The 22,372-nt window shown below is 44.3% G+C and overlaps 1 protein-coding gene across 3 annotated transcripts in view; it reads left to right on the forward strand.

Moving 5' to 3' along the window:
- The first annotated feature begins 427 nt into the window (after positions 1–427).
- The window catches only part of LRP8 (LDL receptor related protein 8), a 174,218-nt gene continuing 152,273 nt past the window's right edge, over positions 428–22,372 (forward strand). The window contains exons 1-2 of one of the 3 annotated variants that reach the window (XM_039556172.1): positions 428–584; positions 1,446–1,565. In XM_039556172.1, the coding sequence (XP_039412106.1) occupies positions 515–584; positions 1,446–1,565 (190 nt within the window). In that variant the 5' untranslated portion in view covers positions 428–514. Of the gene's footprint in view, positions 585–1,445; positions 1,566–9,535; positions 9,593–22,372 lie in introns of those variants that run through there. The other 2 variants (XM_039556171.1, XM_010408814.4) reach the window with 2 other exon arrangements.

The following is a 22,372-nucleotide window of genomic DNA, read 5'->3' on the forward strand; positions in this document are numbered from 1 at the left end:
TTTGTGACTCGAGGCCATTTAAAGGAGTCTGTGTGTTTAATTGGCTTAATAAAATTAAGATCATGAATGAGGCTGTCCAGGGTCCGCCGAGGCAGGCTCAGGACCTGAGGGCCCGACCCAGTGGTCCAGCAGGGCCCAGGCCCGCCTGCCCCAGCGAGAGCTCCGGGGTGCCCAGCCCGGCCTGGGAGCGCGCGTCCGAGCGCGGCCGTGCCATCTGCGGGGCTTCCTTTCGGTGGCCGCGGGCTGCCGGAGGATGTGTCCCGCAGGTGTCCCTGCGGCTGCTGCCCCTCCGGCGCACCTCCGGGAGGCGGAATGCCAGCGGTGGCCGGGTTCTCCGGAGCCGAGCCGAGCGGGGCCCGCCCAGCGGGGCGCGTCACGGCGCGGCGGCGGCGCGGCGGGGCGGGGGCGGCGCCGGCCGCAGTCGGCACGGGGCGGGCAGCGAGCGGCGCGCCGGCTGCGCGCACCCCGCACACGGCGCGCTGCCACCGAGGGAGGGAGGGAGCGAGGGAGCACCATGTGCCGGCCAGCGCTCACCCGGCTGCTGCTCCTCCAGCTGCTGCTGCTCAAACTGCATCTCGGCAAAGGTGGGTCCGGCGCGCCACGGCCGCTCTCCCTCAGCGCCGTGGTCCCCCGGCCTCAGCGCTGCCGGGGAGGGGGCGAGCGTCCTGCCGGCACGGGCACCCCGGGATGTGCGGCCGCGGGCGCCCGCTCGCCCCGGTGCCCTGCGCGGGGTTTGGGACCTGCGGAGGGCCGGGCACGCTCGGGGGTTGCGACCTGCGGGAGCTGGGCACGCTCTTCAGCGGGCGAATGCAGCCCAAGCGCTGGTGACAGGAGCTGCCACCTTTAATCCCTTTCAGAGGGGATTTGTGCCTCATCAGAGCAGCGCGGCACCGAGTCTGCAAAGCAGATTTGCTCCGTTCTCCCCCCGCCCTCAACTTTAGTTGAGTCGGGTCCCTTTTCCCGGGATGGCGCCGATGCCTGTTCCGCCCCGCGTCCCCAGGTGTCGGTGCGATTTGCCCCGGTAACGGATGCGCAGGAGGTCCCAGCATCGCTGCGCTTTATAATTTTTCTTTGTCTGTTGTATTTCGGGTTTAACCATCTTCTATTCCCAGGCTCCTCTTCCCTCCGCCTTTAAAACAATGCGGGGAAGCACGGGAATGGCCCCTTTTATCCCTGCACAAAGCAGCTTCGGGATCGCCGCCGTGCTCCCGCGGAGGCGCGTCTCCCCCAGCCCCTCACCGAGCCGCTATGCCCCGGCGAGCCCATCCCCGCACCGAACCGCTGTGCCCTGGCGAGCCCAGCCGCAGCCACCACCCTCGGCCCGGCTGCGGCTCCCGGCGCCTTGCCCGGGTTGTCCGCGGGCGGCGAGGCGGCCCCGGGATGCCCCCGCTGCCCGGCCGTGGGAGCGCGCCCCGCTGACCCAGGCGCGGCCTCGTGTCTCGCAGGCGCCGTCAAGGAGTGCGAGGAGAACCAGTTCCAGTGCCGGAACGAGCGGTGCATCCCCGCCATCTGGAAATGCGACGAGGACGACGACTGCTCGGATAACAGCGACGAGGCGGATTGCCGTGAGTGTCCGTGCCCCGTAAGCGGGGCGGGGGGCCGGGAAGGGCGCGCTTCCCAGCTGCGCTGCGCCTCTTTTTATGAATGAATGAATGAAGTCGCGCCGTCCCCGGCCGCGGCGCCGATTGGCTGCCGGGAGCAGCAGATCCGTGACGCGGCGCCGCGGGGCAGCGGCTCCTCGCTGCCGGCTCGGCCGGGCCGCCCGGCCGGAGTACCCGGAGCGCGGCGCGGCAGCGCGAGTCCGGCGGCAGCCGGCACCTGGCAGCTCCCTGCCCTCTCCCTGCCAGTCCCCTCGCCTCCAGCAGTGTCTCTGCTCAGAGCGCCTAAAAGAAACAGCGCAGTTTGTGCCCCCGGGCAGATGTTAAACCCCGGAAGAGCCCGTGCTCAGGGCCAGTGACAGGTTCTTCTGTGGAACGTTACTTACTCGTAATCATCCTACAAGATGTGGGGTGGGTGTGAGTTTTGTGTTTAAATATGTTTGCAGTCAGGGTGAGAAGGGAGATGAACATGTACCACTACTTGGCTTGGCAGTGTCAGCCATGTAACACTGATTCCTTCATAGTGTAAGGGGAGAGCAAGATCTATACTTTCAACCTTGAGAAGATGGTACTCTTTCCTTCTCCTGTGGTGTGGCCCTGGTGCGTATCAATGGAAGCCCATAAACTCTGGGTAGTTTGTAGGGTTGTGCTGTTATAACTTGGCTGTTACTTTGCATACAGCTTCTGACAGCCTGGGAGAATTTGTCTCAGCTGTGGAGTGTTAAGAAGCATCTGTAAAAGAAATTACAGAGTCTAAGTCTTGAAGAGAAGTATCTTTAATTTGGAGCTTAAAGTTGCTAATGTTGTAGCAAGTACCACATCTCTTGAATTATCTCTGTAGAATAATAGGTGTTGAATGTGCATCAGGTGAATGAACTCTTCAAACCTCAAAGGCACAGCAAATATATCAAGAAAAAGTCCAGTTAACAGCTTCACCTATAAGTCTGTTTCAGGTGATATTCGGAGTGAAATCTAAGTAGATTACTTTAAGGAGAGCTGGGATTCCCAAACTCTTAAATTATAACAACATGTTCCCCGTGAACAAAACGTTAACACTTATTTCTGGTGCTGTTTTTATTCAGAGGACTTGATAGGCTTTATATATACATAGTTTTATGATCCAGGGAGTTAGCAGCACTAGTTAATTGATATATAGATACGGCTTTTACAGGAATTATAATGGCAGTATTGAGAATCAACTTAGATTTGGAATGTGTCAAATTGCATAAGGCTCAGGGAAACCAGGGGTGACTGAGAACGACCTTGGACTCTTGTGTAGCCATAACTGAGTATGTTTTCTCAGAAGTGCCTGTGTTTCCTGAGAGAGACACTAATCTGTGGAAGCACTGGGAATCTCTGAGAAGGTACATAATGGTGTTTGTGAAGCCTTCTATTTAAAACCTCTGTGCGCTGTTGTACAGAGACTTGGTGAACTGCAGGTGACCTGTGGGCAGTGCTTTCGGAACTGCTTTTCAGAGGTTGGGATCATGGCTCGAGGAGCATCTTGAACAGATTCTGCACCCTGCATTCAACATTGAAGAGTAAGTTTGTGTCCTGAGCTCTTGCCCTGCATGAATGAGTGGGTCAGTATCTGGGCTGCTTTTTCATTTTCTCCTTTTCCTTGTGATCAACCCTCTGAGCATTGTGTCAGAAGAGAGAGTGTAGAACAACAGGCTGTTGAACATCATCTCAGTCTGAACTGTGCTGTGTTAGAATGCTTACTGCATCTGATTTAGGTTTATTTCAGAGGGTTTTTATAGTTGTTGGGTTTGGGGGTGGTGAAAATATGTTCCTCACTTTAATCTGAATTTGGCATTTATTATTGATTGGGGATCAGACTACAGAAATTGCTCATGGACTGTTAATTTAGTTCAAGCTTTGCAGTTGCTTCTTCAAGCAGGCTGAAAGATAAAAAATGCATTTGTCATTCATATTTTTCTCACTTAAATTGTTCTGAACACTGTTTTATTTTGAAAATGCATACTGCTTTTCAGCATATGGAATGTTTGGAGTTCTATTCACTGGGTGAAAAAATACATTCCGTGTGTTTTTGCTTATAGATACCGCCTCTGTTATCACTGCTGTAATAAACAGATATTTATTTTAAAACTATTTTATGAACATATGCAGTGGAAGAAACTGTTCTGGAAAACTCAGCATGCCAGAGTGGTGATGGAGAGGGAAATGAATATGCAGGTAGCCTGCTGGCAGTGAGTACTGATAAGGACCCTGATAACCTCTGTAATTACTTGATGATTCTTTTTCCCAGAGCTGATAATGTATTTGTAATAGCTCATTGCTGCTTGTGTATATCCTCCCTTGTTGAGGAGACAGGAGGGTCTTTTTCTGTGTGAAGAATTGGTTTATCAAACCAATTCCTTATGGGAGATGGTCTAATACACTGGAAGATTTTGTAACCAAGAGGATCTTAAATAGTTCTTGAAGGAGTTGATTTTATTTTTTGGCAGGACTCTCTGGCTTCCTACTAGAAACTGTGTTTGCACAAGACTGAATTTTTGTTTGTTTGTTTTTGTTTGTGTTCCCCCGTTGTGTTGTGTGTCCCATGTCTGTCCTCATTTCCTCCCCCCTGTCCTCCCTGTCCCCAAGATTTGCTGGCATAATGTTGGCTTTTTAAAGAGAGTTTTGGATTCTAAGGAGAATGTTTTCAGTAATCAAACTGTATTGCATCCTTGGCATTTGCTTCCCACTGAGTAATCCTTTTCTGTTGTGGCTGGTAGTTCAACTTACTTACCATAGGACCATGTGAGTTAATACAGCAAACATTAGACCTGAAGCATGAAAAAGTGATGATTTCCAGTCTTGGACAAATCAGATTGGTCAATACTAGTTTTTAAGGTGTATTAAGTTTATCCAGGACAGGGTTTCTCGGCTAGCAAAAGAATGGTAGCCAAGGAGCTTGCCAGGAAGGAGACGGTGCTCGTTTGTGTGTAGGCACGTGACTTGTGAAGTGTTAACAGGAGAGAAGGAGGAGACACTAATTTGTGTGCATTGTAGAAATATATAAAAATAAAGCAGTAAACAGATTGCTTAAATATGAAGATGCCTTTTGCTGTCATGTTTGCAGAAAGTTATACCATTTTGAGGAAGGGAAAATAAAATGGGAGTAGAGAGGTTCCTTAAAATGTATCTACAAAGAGGAAACTAAACTCCTTAGAGAAAAACAGTGGAAGTTACATTGTTTGTATTGCTGGGGAAATAAAGGTGTAAACTCTAGAATAAGAAATCTTGGGTTGCTATTGCAGAGTTTAAACCTGTCTTAAAACCATTTGCTCTGCTCTATGCAGAAGTATTTGCTTGAGCTCAGTCCAGTCTGTGTAGGCCTGGAAAGACAAAATCGCGGTCACAACTTACAGCTTGCAGTGCCATGATCTGCACTAAATGTGGTCCATACAATGAGGACAGGGCTCCAGGACAGTTCTGAACATGATTTCTATAGATGCATTTTAGTCCTTCCCTGTGATGCGTTTTCCTCTTTCGAAACTCTGGAAAGGCAAGACTGACTCTTGTAACCTATTTCAGAAAATGCTTGCAGATGCACAGTCATCAAGACTTTTTTTGTAATGGTATAGCAGCAACTTTATAAAACATCAAAGCTACTTTTGTAGTGGGAAAAATGTCCATTTTCTGAGGCACAGTGTTTTACCAAAAGCACTGTTTGCTGAGGTACTCAGAATGTGGGATACTGACTTTTTTTCTATGTCTCCCTCAGGAAAGGTAGAGGCTGCAGAGCCAGGTCAGGCTAGGGATCCGTGCGCTGTGTGTCCAGGGCGCTGCTGCTGTGTGACACATCACCCAGAATGGAAAATCCTAGAGAGCTGCTTCAAGGGGGGAGTGGCTCTTGGAGGCTTTTCCCCCAGTTTTACAAGTTTCTTCCTGCTTGCCATTGTAGCCAGCAGAAAACAAGGAAGACCTTGCAAACTGCAGCCACACACAATATATTTGATGCAAAATAGGAGCTTTTACTTTGATAGTTATGTTTGATTTTATTTTTCTCATGTAAGTAGAGTTTACATTATCTTAACCCAGACCTGAATGTGGGTGGAGACTGCAAGACCTCTGCTTAAATGTTTCATTGTTGAATAAACACTAAATGTGGCAAAGAGTAGAGTTGCAAAAAGCAATCAGTAGCTTAGCCAGTTTCCTAAAATGAAACACAAGCTGTAAGATCACTTCAGCTTTGTAATACCTGCCTGCAGGGGGACACAGCCAAATGCAGAATTACTGTTTCTTGTTTAAAGCTCCATTTTCCACCTTTGCACTGGTATCCTTTCTGTGGTGTTGCTTGCTGGTGAGAACGGTTCATAGGGACATTTTATAGAGAGAATCAAGGCTGCCTCAGGTATGAGATGCAGTCTGAAGGGAGTTACTGTTTTGAAAACTGTTCCCATGTGTCCAGAATGCAGGGTAAACATGTGGCATCAGCAAACCTCCCAGACCTCAGCCCTTGCCTGCCTTGTGGCCACAGGTGACTCTGTAGCTGAGACACATTTCCTTTGCAATTGGGAGGAAGCACTCCTGTTCTTCCACTGGCTTTGTAGAGAGAGTCTGTGGAGTTTGACTCCTGCTGCCTGTGTTTTGAAAGCCCAGGAGAGAGCCTTGTGGTCACTATGCTTTTCAGTTTAGATTTCACTAGAGCTGGAATTTGGGAGTAAAAATATATAAAAAAAACCTGTTTGAAAACTAAATTCTGGATCCTGTGCAGAGTTAAGTATGGTCTGGGTGGCTTTGAAATGCAGGAGTGTAACAGTGTGCCACGCTTGCAGGTTTTGGGGCATGACCAAGTGACACAGTAGGCACTCACAACTGCTACATGTATTCTATGACTTTTTGTCCTCTCTTATGCATTGCTCCAATTTTTCTTTATGTTCCATGTTGAGCCAGTATCCTGCATGCTGAGTGATTGCTGCCTGCCACTCTGGAGATGCCTGTGCCCGTCACCACGTGGAGTTTTAGGTTTCCTTGACAAATGCATGGTCATATGCTCTTGATTATGTCAGTGATGTTTAATTGCGTTGTGTGGCCAGCCTGCATGCTTATCCCAAAACTGGAAGCACTGGGAAGAGTGGTGTTGAGAGGCAGGGCTTGTTTGCTTGCTTGTGTGGCTGCCGCCTGCCTGTCTTAGTCTGTTCTGGGTTCATGTCCACCTTAGGCTCAAAACCAGTTTACTGATTTCTTGTGTTCCACAGTGAATGTTATTACTCATTTATCTTCATTTTTCATTTTACTGTTTTCTGCTCTGAAGAAGCTAACTTGCATGTTTTTGGGGGCTGGATTATCTTCCCTGTTATTGCAACCTGCTGCAACCTTTATGTAGAGAATCAAGTTTTAAGCACATGCCCTTCTCCATTTCCCTATTTCCTGGTGCATTTTCTTGAAGAGTTTTATCTATTAAGCAGTCTAGATGCAGACTGCTTTCCAGAAGGTGGTGATTTCTATCAGACTCCTGCTCATGGTCTGGGAAACAAAGAGAACTGGAATGGGAGCACTGAAAAGGCAGAAGAGAGAACTGGGGTATGTGGGAGAGCCACTGGGGACATGATAGTTACAGAGGGAAGTGAACTTGGTTTTATGGAGTGCTGCTGTGCTATAGCAAGAAAGCACAAGGGTTGCTCTAGATAGAGTCACAGGAACAAGCTGTGAGCTGAAAAGTTTTCCTGAGGTCAAGGAGAATGGCAAGAGTGAATATAATTATTAAGTTCAAGATGGAAATTATGAAAGTTCAGTCAAAACCAGTATGACTTGGTTTTTTTATCAAAGAGCTCAGAGCTGTCATTTCAGAGGATACAAACGTATTCTATGTTTTGAGCCAAAGTAGGTAAACTTCATCCAGATCATTTTAATGTATAAAGATAAAACAAAGAAGCTGTGGCTGCCCCATCCCTGGCAGTGTTCAGTGCCAGGCTGGATGGGGCTCTGAGCAACCTGGTCTAATGAAAGGTCCTTAACAGGGGGTTTGGAACAAATGGTCTTTAAAGTTCCTTCCAAGCCAAACCATTCTGTGATTCTATGAAAAGTCAATGTAGACCAGTGCTCTTGTGTCTGCAGTGTTCTGGACCCAGGCTTAGCATAGGTTAGAGATGTGATTTCTGACTAGTTGATGTTAAGAGTGGAAGATAATTTAATATTAATCAGAAAATATTCAGAAGTTAATTCAAATTGCAATTACGAGACCAGAGAAACCAAGTGTAATGTGTGGGTGAATTTATCCAATACACCTACACTAAGAGATTGCCAGTGCTAGAAATAATTTTTCTTGACTCCATTGTCCACCTAAAGGACCATTAAACACTCTGTTACACCTGAAAATGTCTAACTACTATTGATTCCCTCAGCTGTTTCTAATACAGCAGACACCCAGCTTTTGTTTCTGCTGGCTTTTTCAATGTCATCAGCTCTTTTAATTCACTGACAAATCTACCATGTCTTTGGTGTGCCTCAGAGACTGATGTGTTAGGGATGTATTTGTGGTAGAATTGATTTGGTGTGAGGTTCTCCTGGTCCTTTTACTGGTGACTTTCTCTACATCTTTCCCATTTTCCTATGACTTTTCCCTAGTAATTTCAAAGATGGTCCCAAAGCATGTTGCTGTTCAGTTCTGCTTTTCTGTGTCACTACACTTTTTTGTGTCTGCCTTAAAAAATGCTGTAAGATGTCAATTTTTCTTTCTTTTTTTTCCTTTGCCCAGGAAAACAAATCAGTGAGTTGAGTTTGGGTGATGGAGATGAAGATTTGGATTGCTGCTTGTTGTCTTATGCAGTAGCATGTCCTCAGCAGAGAAGGAGTCTGCCTGCTCTGGTGCGCTCCGCTTTCAGTGCAGACAGCTGCTTCCAGCCAAAGGGAAATCCTCACTATTTTATGGTGCATGTGCGGGAAGTGTTGGAAAAGCTGAGTGCAGTTTTTCCAACTCCCTATTTTGCATTAAAAATTAATATTTAGATATCCACAAGGGAGGGGGAAAGGGTAAAAGGCCCTGTGATAAAATTAATGCAGATTTTCTGCTCTGTGAAAAATTCTGTCTGAAATGCAAGTGATAAAAACCTGATTAGACTTTAATAGTTACAATAATACTGTAAGCTAGTTGAAAAATAAAACTAAACTCTTCCAAACTGAAATAGTTTCGAGAGCCAGATTTTAACCTACAAGAAGCCAGAAGATTTTTAAAGCAGGGTTGTGAGCTCTGTCACTGATGGTCTTTCAGGGGGAGATATCCTTTTTCTTGCCATAGTAGTGATGCCCCGGTAGACTGTGCTTTTGTTGCTGGCAAAGACCATGACTTTTCTTCCCAGAGCTGAGGCAGATCTGGCAGACCTGTGCCTTTCTCCTCATGAGGAGGTGAAAAAATGGTGTTAGAGCTCTTCTGCACCAGAGTGACTCAGTTGTACAAGAGTCAGCAGCAGAGCCAAGAACAGAAGTGAGGCCTCCAACCTACCAGTCCAGTGCTCAACACACACAACTGCTCCTTGCTGAGGTACCTGTTGGACAAGTGGAAGGGTTTCACTTTTTCCTCCAGGTTTCCTGGTTATTTTCAGCTGAAGCTAGGGCCTGGCAGTCAATCTAACCTCACACTTAATGCCAAGAGCAAGTGTTAGAAACTAGGAGAGAACAGGATTTGTAGCTGGCTTAGAGCAAGGCTTACAAGCCTTTGGGCTGCAGCCATGTAAAGTGAGTTTTATTGCCAATTTTTTTCTTAGATGTTCTCTTTCTGATACTTCAATATTATTAAATGCATTATTAATATTTATTAAATGCTTGAGAGCATGTGTGGCACCATACCAGGACCAAAGCAGTGAGGGACTCAGTTTCCATGGCAGCAGGAGCACAGTCCTGTACTTGCAGAACCAGAAGGACTCTTTTTTGGCAACTGCTCTCTGTGCTGTGATTACTTTTTCTTTTTAAAGATAGATATATAATTTAAAATCTAATTCATTAGTGCTGCAGAATCTTGTCCATGCTGACTGAGAATTTTGCCTGCTGTAAGTTTCTTTATCTTTTTTTGGAGTTCTAGCTTTGTTTCTGTAGCTTCTGTGGGTGTGATTTCTTTTACTTGCAAAATACTGGAAGGGGGTAAAAGAGTGTGTTTACAGTTCATGGTAATAGATGGAAATTTGAAATATTACATTGTTGTAGACTTCTTTCTCTTTACAGGTAGCCTATAGCATAGATTTATCAATTAAAATAATTGTTGAAGAAACTGGTGTGTACAACTGATAGTAAACTCTTAACTGTACTATGCCCCTCATTTAGATAACTGCTCCAGTTCCAGGTTTTAACTTTGTGTTTTATTTTAGCTGGCCTTGTTTCATACTTTTTTCATGCTTCTTTCCTTGACATATAATGTGTAGTATGATGTACACTTTGTGATACTTTGCTTTATTTCAAGGGGTGAATTAAAATTTTCTTTTGATCCCAAGTCTTTGTCCTGCTGTGCATTACCTAGTTGAGATCTTGTGTCTGTCTTTGCTTTCCATGTATAAACTTAATGTGATTAATTTCTTCGGTGGCTTTTCAGGCTTTTTCTATTTTTGTTGTTCTAGGTAAGGAAGGTTGTAGGCATCTTTCCAAATGTGTTGCATGGATTTCCTACAATAGATACCAGCTGCTTGGCTTGCTGTTTGAACAGTGATTGTATATCAGTAAACCTTGCTGGATTTGCTGGACGTGTTCCATTGAGATATGACGCTATTCTGTGAGATCCGGGGAGTAGTTAAGAGCATAAAAAATCATAAACAGCAGGAGTAGTGAATATATTTGCACTGTGAATAAGAATTTCGGGTGTAAACGTACAACCGTTCCTGGAGACTTTTCATCCTGAATCATGGTTGCGTCTATAGAGCTACTCATAAACAGAGAAATGGCCCAGTTTCTTTGATAGCAAATGTCAGTGCTGACTGATGCAGGCCAAGAAATACACCTCCTGCCTCTGTAACTCAGAGCTTCTATTCTTGTTTGTGTAGTTGTGTTACGCTCATTACACATTTGTCATCCCGTGGCTGCTTAGCAGTTCAGCTTTCTATGAATCTTCCCCATACAAATGGACTAAATATTATTTCAGGGATGTGAAAATCGATGCTTGGGGAAGTTACCCTCTGCCCAAGGCTGTAGAGTGATTCAGCAACTCATTGTGGACATTAGTGGCTCATGAAGAAAGTCCCCAGTTTCCTTTTTTCTGGTTCATTATCACATTGTTTTACACAGATAATCATGTTCCTTGGATTAAACGACTGCTCAAGGACTTTGCCTTTGCCTTTGTCATATAAAGATTGTAAAATATTTAGAAAAGTCCCAGTGTTGAGATAACTCACTGTTTCAAAATTTTAGTGTGGGGTCAAGTGCAAGAAATGCTTCAAATGGCTCACTTGTATTTAGTATCTGAGACACAGAAAATACAGGTGTTTGAAGAGGAGCATAATATTTTTGTGTTTCAAAATGGACTTTGTTTTTGTACATTCCAACATATCCTGAAGCATAGCCTATGTACAGACAGGCATCACTGCAGCCACTTCTTCAGCTGGCCAGAAGTGCCTGTTGTGAGACTGCACGTGACAGACTTTTCTTTTGCTAAAGAGGCTCTTTCCATTCTGTGTATTTGTCTCCAAGCCTCCTTCACCTCCCACCCACACCTTGCTGTTATCTGAGCACGAACTACTGAAGTAATTTATCACTTGTGCACCCGTTCCTCCATAAATTATTTGTTATGTATCATTTTCTGGAAGAAACCAAGATAACTGAGGGAGTTTAATTTGCTATTGTTTATTTTATTGCTGCTACTCTTTTCCTTCTTCCTTCCTCGTGTAAAACAACAAAGATACAGTTTAGATTGTGCAACTCTGAAGTTTGCACAAGGTGGGCTCGGTACATGATCTAGGAGGGGTAACCTATAATGTGCACTGTTCTTTGGCAGGTGATAAATAAGGGGTTTCAAAGGGAGCCTCTGGACTAGTCTCTGCCAGGATCACATTGGTGTGTTGAAACTGCTTTACTTCAAGCTCTTTGCTGGGTGATTTCTGTTCCCCCTTTTCACAGGAGCTCTTTTAACACAGAAATCTGTCCTAATTTTTATAAAATAATGTGTTATGTGTGTTTGCCCAAGGTGCCAGTGCATGTTGATCCCTGAAGTTAAATTGGGATTAACGAGCTGCATTGACAGGTGCTGAAAAGAACTGTATCTGTCCAGTTCTTGACTGCAGGGTCTCTGACTGTGGCATGGCACTTCAAAGAGAGTGAGTGCAGAACAGGAGAGAAATCCTGGGGGCCCCTTTCTGGAGGGAAATGATAAATAATGGACTTAATTTTTCTCCTTGGTCGTGGACGAAGGTGTGCCTGAGCAATATGGAACCTTTCCCAAGTTTGCACACAGCATCTCATTGCCTTGCTCTTCCTTCCAGTCATTCCCCATGAGTTTGGCCATTAATTCTCATGTCCCTGTTTCAGAGTGCCTGTTCTCAACAGCAATGCACAAAGCCTTTGTTAACACCTTCCGTTGCTCAGGCATAGCCAGGGACTCTGCAAAGCTTGGCTGAGAGCAGCAGGCATTTCTTCACATTTGATTATGCACGCAATCACGTGAATATTGCAAGGCTCTATTTGTGCTAATGCTTGTAGAAAGGATTCATAATTCCTGCACAAATGCTGTACTTCAGCTGGCAAGAAGCTGCTAAGTTCACCCTGCCCAGATCTATTTAGTTAATTTACGGTATTTTTAAATTTTGAGACTGAAATGCAGGTTGAGGCTGCCAGGGTGACAAGTATTGGAGATTTCAGAGCTGATGTGGTGCTCCGCATCTGCCAACTGTTGATTCCAGTTCAGGGCAGTTGTGCATCAGATTGTTGGGCACACAGTGAAGTGCATTGGCAAACAACACCCCGGGAGATGCGTGTTCACAGAACAAAAGCCATCGCTGTCACTGAGCAGTTCTGATCCTCCAGCTTTCAAGGTCAGGACTGAGATATTCAGCACCATGGGAAATGCTGCATTCCTGCAGCAAGAGTCAGGGTAGTGCTGGGGATTACGAGTCCTTGTCTTACAGGGCTCTCATCCTGGCAGCTTCATCCCTGCCTGCTCAGCACACTGGAGGAGTGTTTCAAGAAAACCTGAAACCAAAATATCCTTTTAGGAGACTGTTTTCTTTCCTTTGTTCTCCAAGCAAGCTGGATAGCTGTCAGTGAGTTGTCCATAATAATAAGGGTTGAGCAGTGATCTTTGTTGCTTACTAGTTCCTTTTCTGAGCTGTGTTGTTCAGGCTTCATCATCATATCACAGGGTTAATTTTAGAATGCAAAAAAGATGCTTCTCTGACAGTGAAAACCACCGAGGGGGAGGAAGGCAGCCAAGTACAGGACCTAATTTTCCCCCTTCCCACAAAACTGTTTCTTTCTTCCTGTGGGGGAGTGCGAGTTTGAATGTGGCATTAGAAACATATTCAATGAGGGGTTTAGGGCAGAATCTTGCTGTGCTGTTTTTGAAAAGGGTTCTCTCCCTGCTACTTGTTTCTACTGAAGTCATATGGGATTAGGTTTCCTTGGAGGAAAAAACAAACCTGATGAGATCTAGAACAACAAACTAGAATTCCCTTAATTTAATTTATGGCCACTTTTGGTGACCATGGTGCACCTGAGAGCTGGTATCACCTTTTCTAGAGATGATTGGGGGTGAATTCCCTGTAGATGAAGCGTTTTGGTGCATCAGCTTGACCTTTTACATAGAAAAAGGGCATATGTAAATGTCACTTTTCTACAGTAATCAGTTGGGATTATCTGCCACTGTGTTGGGTTTTTTCCTCTGCTTTTATAATAGCAGAGATTTTTACAGCAGTTTGACATGTAAGAATGATGGAGGTTTCACTCTCTTACGTTGGATAAATTCTCGTCAGTAGATGGGAAGGAGATGATTCATACCTATTAGGACTCTGTGTATGAGAGAGTTGTATTTCTTATTGGATATAAACTGGAAGATGGAGGATCTCATTTCACTCTGAACTGCTAGAATTCAAAATGTTAAACGATGAGTGTCTCGGGATTTGGGGGAGATATTTGCTGTGTGTTCCGCTCTAATTAATTGCGATGTTTGGTGGGGGTTCCTTACTTTAATCTGCGGACAGCACCATTCCCTGATGTTGAAAGTTGAAGAAAGAAAACATCTTGTCTGTGTGAGGGCTCAGCCTGATCTTGCTGCTGCACAAGTCTCTGAGGAAATGCTGATTGGTTATTTTAGATTGCTGACTAAAACTTGGCCCTGTAGCTTCAGAGCACAGACCTGACCCTCTCCCTGCTGGCGTAATTCTGTTGAGATTGACGTCTCTTAGCTGGAAAAGCTGCTGCTGTGGGCCCAGAGAGGCTGAAAGGAGATGGATTTATGTGGTCCATGAGGTCCTGCTGAGAGAAGAGCCCTGGCTGGCCTCACTGAGCACAGGGCTGTGCCCATGTACATGCCCATGTACCCTGCCATGTGCTGGCCAGGGTTTCTCCACAGGGCCACCCTCACCAGCCGGGCAGAGCTTCACCTCGAGTACGTTTTATCCCTGAGGTGAGCCTGTGGAATAATGGTAAGGGGAGCACTGTTGGCAGCGGAATATGCTGGATAAAACATGAGTTTTAAGTGATATTTCAAGGGATCTTTGTTCCTTCACAGTGACAGACACAACTGACAATAAGAAACCTTTCCAAACTCAAAATCAATGGCTTCAGGCCTGTGGTGTTCACAAAATGTTTTCTGCAGCAGTTTTCACCAGGGTATTACCCTGTCTTTCTTTCAGCTTCCAGAAGTGCATAGAGCATCATTGTAGAGCTACAAAACAAGTTCTAGCCTTGGACCACTGTTTTGTTCCAAGTGAGGATTAACTGCTCTCTAATTCTATTTTAGGGGTGAAAGTACACTTTCATTCCATTCCTGATCTCATGCATCCACCAGCTACAATGTTGTGTGAGGACTTGACATTGGCAAGCCATGAAAATAGAAACCATCCATATGTTATTGACCATTCAGTCTGTATCCAGTACTTGTTTTGCCTCTGTTTCCTGGTGTCCTGCTGAAGGAAAGATCAACCACAGGCATAGTTTAGTCTGTGATATCCCTAGTTTTATAATGATCTTGCTTGCAATTTGGGTATTTTAAAATTGCCCTTTTAGGCTGCTTAGTCTGCATTTACAGCTCTGCTCTTTGGTGGAAAGGGCCAAGCTCACTCCAGTGATGGATGTTGTGTTATTCTATAGCTAAAGCAAGTTCTTCCTGTGCTAAACTTCAGGTGTCTCTGCTTTCTGGAGCAGAAAGACCCAGAGCTCTCAGTGTGGTACAGCTGCAGTGTGTAGGTCTGAACTTTGACACAGGAAGTCTAGAAGTGCAGGAGATCACAAGGTTGACATGATATTTAAATCTTATTGAGAGCCTGCTTGTGGCAGTAAAATCATCACTGTGGCTTTGACTTTGCCAGTGCCTCTGGTGTTCACCCTGCCTTGAACAGCACAGCAACTAAAAGTTCTCCAGGCTTGCCTTATAATTTTCAGTATTATCTGTCAGGGCAGGAATAGACCCAAGGAAAATTCCTCTGTCCCACAAAACAGAACCACTGCCTGGGTTGAGTATTCCCAATCAAAGCTCCTTGCCCTGCTGGACAATATTGTATCCTGCCTGAATGTGGCTTGGAAAGCCTCAATATTATTGCTTTAATCCACTTGCTTACGAAAAAACTTGAAGTTCATGTTCTGGTTTAGATATTGTGCAATATATGCAACTGACAAAAAAATAAGCAAAGCAAGAAAACCCCAACCCTGAGCCATTTGGAGAGGTGGTTTTGCCTGCTAAGCTGCAGGCTATTAGATTGCACAGCAGAACTCTTGGTGAGCTCAAAGTGAGTTTATTGTTGCTGTGTAGGTATTTAGTGAGTCAGTGTAAACCTCTTTAATTCTGTTACGTCAGTAATGCAACTTTCATCCTGCTTTTTCAGTACCCTTTCTCAGGTAACAGTAATAGGATTTGCCTGTAATATGTAGGTACTAAAACACTTCCAGGATATTAGATTTTTTGTTTGACTGCAAAAAATGAGCAAGAAGAATTGCCAAATGTGAGTAGGCACTCTTCATCTCTATCACTGCTGTGCACTTCTTTGTAAGTGTATGAACTTGATGGAGATTTGTTTTGATGAGCTTTTGCCAGGTTGGCCTTTTGTTCCAACAGCATTATGTCTGAGTGAGTGAGTCAAATAAACTGCCTTGGAGTTTTCCAGCATGCTGTCTCTCCTCCAGATGAAGAGCAGGTAATTGTGACTCAGTCCTGCCAAATCTATTCTATTACAAAGTATTTCTAGGCAGGTGACTGTAGAGTAAATCTGTACTGCTCTTGTAAGGATCTTTGCTCACAAAGGCTTCACACAGCCATTCCAGGGACAGTTTTCAGGGGGCACAGGCAGGCAAGAGCCAGGCCTGCTGAAGGGTCATTTGGGTGCTTTAGGCAGTTCTGTCCTCAGGTCTCCAAGTGCCTCCTGTGCAGAGAGCTTGTAGTGGCAGCCTGCTTGGTTGGGCTCCCATGCTGGAAGACAAAAGAAGCCTAAAGAGAAATAAAGTATCACCAGGGCTGAGGATGAAACTCCTGTGCAAGGTCTGGTGAGGCAGCTGGAAACTCAGCCATTACTGAACTTTGTGGTTTTAATAAATAAGGCTTGTTGAGAAAATAGGCCCAATGCAGAGAAATCATAAAGGGCAGAATGAGGATGTGATGGGAAAGGCAGGCTGAGAGTTTTGACAGAACATGTCCCTGTTTCATCAGGCTCTGTGGTGGACTCTCCCCTCCTCACCCAAAGCAACTGTGCAAACTCAACCTCAAATGTCATCAGAGGAAGCACTTATCTGGCAATGTTTGTGCTTGGGCCTGCTCGTTCTGTAGCCTCAAACTGCTGACAATGATGGTGAGGGTGTTTTCTGTACCACACAGACCTCACTGGCTCCTCACTCCCTCCCAGCCTCACACGGTGCTGGTTTGATCCCAGCTGTGCCACTGTAAAGGTGAGGGGCTTTTCCCACCTCAGGGCTGAGCCTGATGGGCTGATGGCACACTTACTGGAATTTGCCAAGCAGCAGATGCCCAGCAGCAAAGCAGGACACCTTTGCATTGATTTATTGTTGCTATTTTCCATGAAATTGACTTTGCATGCAGAAAACTATTGCTGTCAATGCAGAGAAATGGAAGGGTACAACTGCATATCAGGAAGGTATTTTTCTGCTGCAGTGAGTAGAAATAGGAAAGTAAAAATGCCTACTCTACCTGTCTGATTGTTAGTGGGGCAGATAGGCCCCAAAAGTAATTCTAAGGTTATCCTGTAAATGCCCTACTTCTAAAAATGAAAACAAGAAGTCTCATTATAGCCATCGAGGGTATGCATCGAGAGCAGGGTACCTAGGTGTATTAAAATGTGCCTGATCTGGCAGGAGCAGGGACTTGGTATAAAATCCCTTTCTAAGTTTTGATTGACAGCCTCCTTCAGCTCTCATTTTCCCAATTTGCCCACTTGTGAGATGGGGAAGTGGTCTGTCTTTATTTTTGTAGAATAGTGCAGTTGATAAATGGTCAAAAGAGTGGAAGAGGAGCTTGGTATTGCTGTTTAGTTAAATGTGTGTGCTTGCAAACAAAATCAGCAAGTTGGCATTTGGTCAAGAGAAGCAGCTTTCAAGTTTAGAGGGACGGACTTCTGAATCCAGTAAGAATATTGAATGCAACCCAGATGGCGTCCTGGAGGGAAGTTCTGTAGCATCAATTAGCTTGTAGGTGACCATGCTTCTAGCCAACTGTGAGTTATTTGGCAGCTTGCCACTTGACTGCTAGTGAAAATTCAAGAGCAATGAGATGAAATAGAGTTCCTGAGAGACAAAGAGAAAGATGTCTTCATTTGAGAAAGGAGATTTGTGTATACTGTTTCGTAAATGATTTAAGCTGTCTGCTTTTTGTACAGCCACATATCTCCGCCTCGCTTATATATGTTTCTTTGCTGAATTTGTGTATGTAAACCCATTTAAAACTTCTCTCAAATTTCACATGTAATTTCTTCTCATGAAGGAATCTGCAAATTAAAGGGCCACCAGTAGTTGGACCAGTGCCCACCAATGCCCTTGTAACTACCAGAAGGTGAGCTTAATTTAACATTTCCCTCTAGAAATTATGTTCTTACCTAGATTTTAGGACTTCTATATATCTGCTAAGACTAAATGAGGTTGTTGTATGCTGGACTCAAAAAGAGCTGCCAAATCCTGAAGAACTGGCTGCATTGTAATAGATTGTAGTAGCACAGTTTCAGATCATCCCACTGAGGACTGAGTCTAAGGAGCAGTGAGATTAAACACTCATATGGGACAGATGTGATTATCTGATATTAGAATTAGCTGGGACCAGTTTTTGTTGACTTCAAGTTTGTGCATCAGTAACAGAAATACTTCTGTATGGCTTTTCCTTTTAAAAAAAAGTTAATTTAAAAGGGACTTAAAATTATCTCTGTGTCTCAGGTGCCAACATTTCAGATGTCTTTTGCATCTGTTCAGTGAGGGATAATTAGGTTTGTAGAGCAGATGTTGTGGAAGCCTGCACTGCAGCATGCCTGGCTGTTTCTGGCCACAAAGATTTACTCCTGGGTGCACTTGCTTTCTTTTTATGTAGGAGAATGGCAAATTCCCAGTCTTCTGTATGCAGTAAGAACTTCAAGATCTCATACCAGATTTAAGCAGTAAATGCTTCACTAATAGCTTTAGAAATGAATGGTTTTACTTTCAAGAATTTATTTCAGCTGCTTAGGTACTGAGTTTTTACTCTGCACGGAAATGTGTTGTGGCTTTTTCGAAAAGAGCAGAGGTGTTTGCAAGGAAGCACTGATGGTGAGATTTTTCACTCTGTTCTCCTGAGACAACAATTTGAACAAAAAAAGTCTTCATGGAAAACAGAATGATACCATTATCCCAGAATTGCATTCTGTTGTGTACTACCTTGTGCTGTGCTGCTTGCTGAAGGGAGAAAAGGGATTTTATAACTAGCCAGATAGGAACAAGGCTATGAACAGTAAGTGTGGATATATGCTGAGAGTGACCTAGGAGTGGCTTTATACAGTACAAAATGTTCATCCTGACACTTTTTGATCTGGGGATGTGGTTTTGCTCAGTTTTACCACATCACACAAGGTTGTGTGCTTCTCCCAGTGCAGCTATCAATGAAAAAACCAATATTTTGATTTTGAAAAGCATTACATGTAAAAAGCTATTAAATGGAGGTTGCCTTTTTCATCAAAAAGTTACATCTGACTTTTTAATGACCTGACAATAGTATATGCAGATGTGCTTTCCTTCATCATTTCATCAGGCGTGCCTGCTTGTCACAGACAAGGGCTTAGGGAGCTGATCTTCTGCCTTGCAAAGGCCACGCATTCGCTTTCATTCCAGGGGGGGTCGAGGCTTTTTCAAAAATGACTTTGCTGGGTCATTCCTCCTGGCTTTACTCCTATACAGCACACGGGTTTGTTTTGACAGCTTCAGAAAGACGTGGTATGAGAAACAACAGCTTCAAGGAAGGACCTGGAGACACAGCACTAACAAAATAAAAGCTTTCAAATCTTCACAGGAATTCATGTATGTGGAAAAATACTACACGCTCAAAGCAATACAGTGGGAGTTGTTTTGGGGTATGCTTTCAACTGAGAATCAGAAATGGGCACGACTTTCATGTTTCTGTCTTGCTGGTGCCGACTCAGGTCAGTTATGTTCCAATTTGGAGCAAACTCATCTCCAGTTTGAAGTTACTGGAAGTGTCGGGGATTTCCTCGATCTGGTTCTTGCTTTCTTAGTGACTACTGAAGGAAGAAGCATGGGCAAGCACTCCCAGGCATTTTACAAGGAAAGCCAAAGCATAAAGTTATTTTTAGATCTGATTCTTTAAAATGCCTGCTGAAAGAGCTTTCTCTCCCTGCTTTGCATAAGAATGAACCTGGCAATCAGATCCTTATATAAATAAAACCTGAAGCTCACTCAATCAATATTTTATTCCTCTCTTAGCACATATAGAATAAAATCACAGAAGAGCTAGTTAGTTTTCACAATTAATGCTGATCTTGCAAAAACAGTCACGATTTTAAGAGTCACCTGAAATCTAAATCTCTACAAAGTCCTGGTTGGAGAATTTTTTTTCTTTCTCCAGAGGTTGTATTGTCATGGCACTCTTCTGCTCTGAGGATTTTATTTTTCATACCACTTTTGGCAGAATCAGGTTTGAGAGCTGCACGTTTCTCCTCTTTAAATACTGCAATAATTTGGAAGTCATCCTGACAACTGAGTCATCTGAGTAACTTTCCTCTCATCTTCCAAGGAGGGTGAATCCTCCTTGTGCCTGCTGCACAGGAACATTCAATTACTTCCTCTCATTTACTTTCAGTAGTTACTGCAGTTATCTCTCAGCTGCTGAGAGAGAGGAGAGAAGCAAATAAATATGGCAGAGGGTTGCTATGAATATACAGTTTCTGTTGCTGGCAAAGCTCAAAGTCTGTTTCAGTTTTCACTTGATCTTTCCAAAGAATCCCTCCAAAAGGTTCTATTATCTAGTCAGGGCTGTGTTCCAAGGATACTGGATGAACTGTTGGAACCCAAAGTGCTCCAGACCTTCCTGAATGCAACAGCAGCTCTGCAAGGCGGAGTGGGAGCAGTGCCCTGTTCCTCCTGCGGGCAACAGCAGGGAGATCTTGCAAGGGGCACTGTAATATCTTAGTACCTGCTGGGACAGTTTATTTTCTTTTGGTCTCACAAAGCTGTAAAGGACTTAAAATTTGGAAACTCAGCTGTTGATCATCAGCACCAAGAGCTGAACTTTGAATCTGATGCAGCCAAAGGTGTCTGAGGCTAATACACATTTTATATTGGGATGCTTCCAGATAGAAGATCATTAATCTTCAGAGCAGAATAGACCTTGGTTTAACCTCTGGGCCCTCTACAGTGTCTCTTGTGGTGCTCTGTTATTGGTCAGTATAAAAAGTCTAATTTAATCCTCAGTAAGAATTTGAACTTCTGTGACTTTCACATTTCAAAGTCATCTCTGCTCTCCTCTGGGATCCTCTGGTGTGGGTTTATGCAGGAGCTGGGAGGACATTAGTTTTTCCATTAACATGTGGCAATTGCTCATGCTCCTCTCTCTCTCTTCCCCCCAAGGTTTTTGGCACGGTACTGCATTCCTATCAAGTCACTGCTCTTGGGCTCATGACTTTCCTAATCTCATGGGACATTTTAAATTTGGCTTTTCCTCATGGTGGTTACTACTTGGTGGTTTTGTTGAATATTTGATCTGAATTTCTTTAAAATGCTTTCCATATTTTGTAGGAATGACAAAAGGAGACTTTCCTCTTACCCTCTGGTCTGGTGGTGACTCAGCAGCTGCCTGGAATTCAGGTCAAGTGGCCCAGGGTGATTGGTGCTGGTAGTCCCAGGTATAGAGACCAGAAGATAAAGTGTGGCCCAAAGAGGGACATCTGTGTTCCTGTTCCCTGTTCAGTCCTTATATTTAGGATCATCTGGCCATCTTTGCCTTTATGTCTGCAGACAGAGTGGTGACAGAATCTCCGCTACAGACTTGATCTGGCAGCACCAAAACTAGAGGGGAAATGTGGTTTGTTTTCTTTGCCTTTGAAATCCTCCTGCAGAAAGGGAGCAGGACATGGGGGCAGAGCTTGCAAAAGAAAAAGCCATTGGGTGAGTTCAGCCTCTGACCACTTCCTTCCCAAGTAGGAGTGACACTTTTTGGTGATTGCTTATATTGACTAGCGATAAAGCAGTATTTTAAGTGCAAAATATTTCACAGGCAGTTTTCAAACCAGAGCTATCTAGCTATACCTTTTGGGTGTTTGATAAAGTCTTCAATAGGATCTCCATCTTTCCAGTCCAAGTCGTCACAGCAAGGTTTTAGGATTTCTAACTTTTCTCTTCCATTTGACTTTAGTATTACACAAATCTTTGGTCTGGTGCCTCATCTGACTACCTTCCATTTAGTACTCTTCTGAGATGAGAACCTGAAAAGCACAACCAATCCATGACACTAACGCCACTAATTGCGACTAATGAGTGTGTTTTAAAGCATTCTCACAAGTGAATCCAGACTCAGCCTAACAGTGTTTCAGGTTTGTGCTTGAAGCTATAGATACTCTGATTGGGCTGTCAGTGCATCTCTGACCACCAGCAAACAGGATCTGTGCACAGAATTTGCTTTCCTTCAGTGAGGATGCTAATTCAGAGCTCTCTCACACAAGCTGTCATCTTCTGAATCTATTAATAAAGTCCCTATAAAGATGATAGTCTTTGAGATCTATGCTTAATTTTCCAACTTGATTGAAATTAATCAGCTGGTTTGATTAGTAGATATTAACAAGAGGTCTGACAGAAAAGCAAGGTAATCATCATGACTTTAAGATGACAATCTACAAACAGACTTGACTTAACTGGAGTTCCAGCTCTGACTCTGCCAGGAGCAGGGCTAAGTTACAAATATGTGATAGTGCTGAGTTCTACTGTGAACTGATGGATCCTGGCTCCATGTGAATGCCATACAGGAAAGATACTTCCAAAACAGGAGACCTATCAATGCTCACAGCTCCAGAATAATGAAAAGTTGGACCTGCTTCATAGGTGCAGTTGGCTGTACTCTTTCAGTTTAAAACCATTTCTCCTTGTCCTATCACTACAGGCCCTGATAAAAAGTCTCTCTACATCTTTGTTGTAAGCCCTGTTATATATTGAAAGGCTGCAATAAG

The sequence above is a fragment of the Corvus cornix genome, chromosome 8, assembly GCF_000738735.6.
Source record: "Corvus cornix cornix isolate S_Up_H32 chromosome 8, ASM73873v5, whole genome shotgun sequence".
NCBI classification, from domain to species: Eukaryota; Metazoa; Chordata; class Aves; order Passeriformes; family Corvidae; genus Corvus; species Corvus cornix.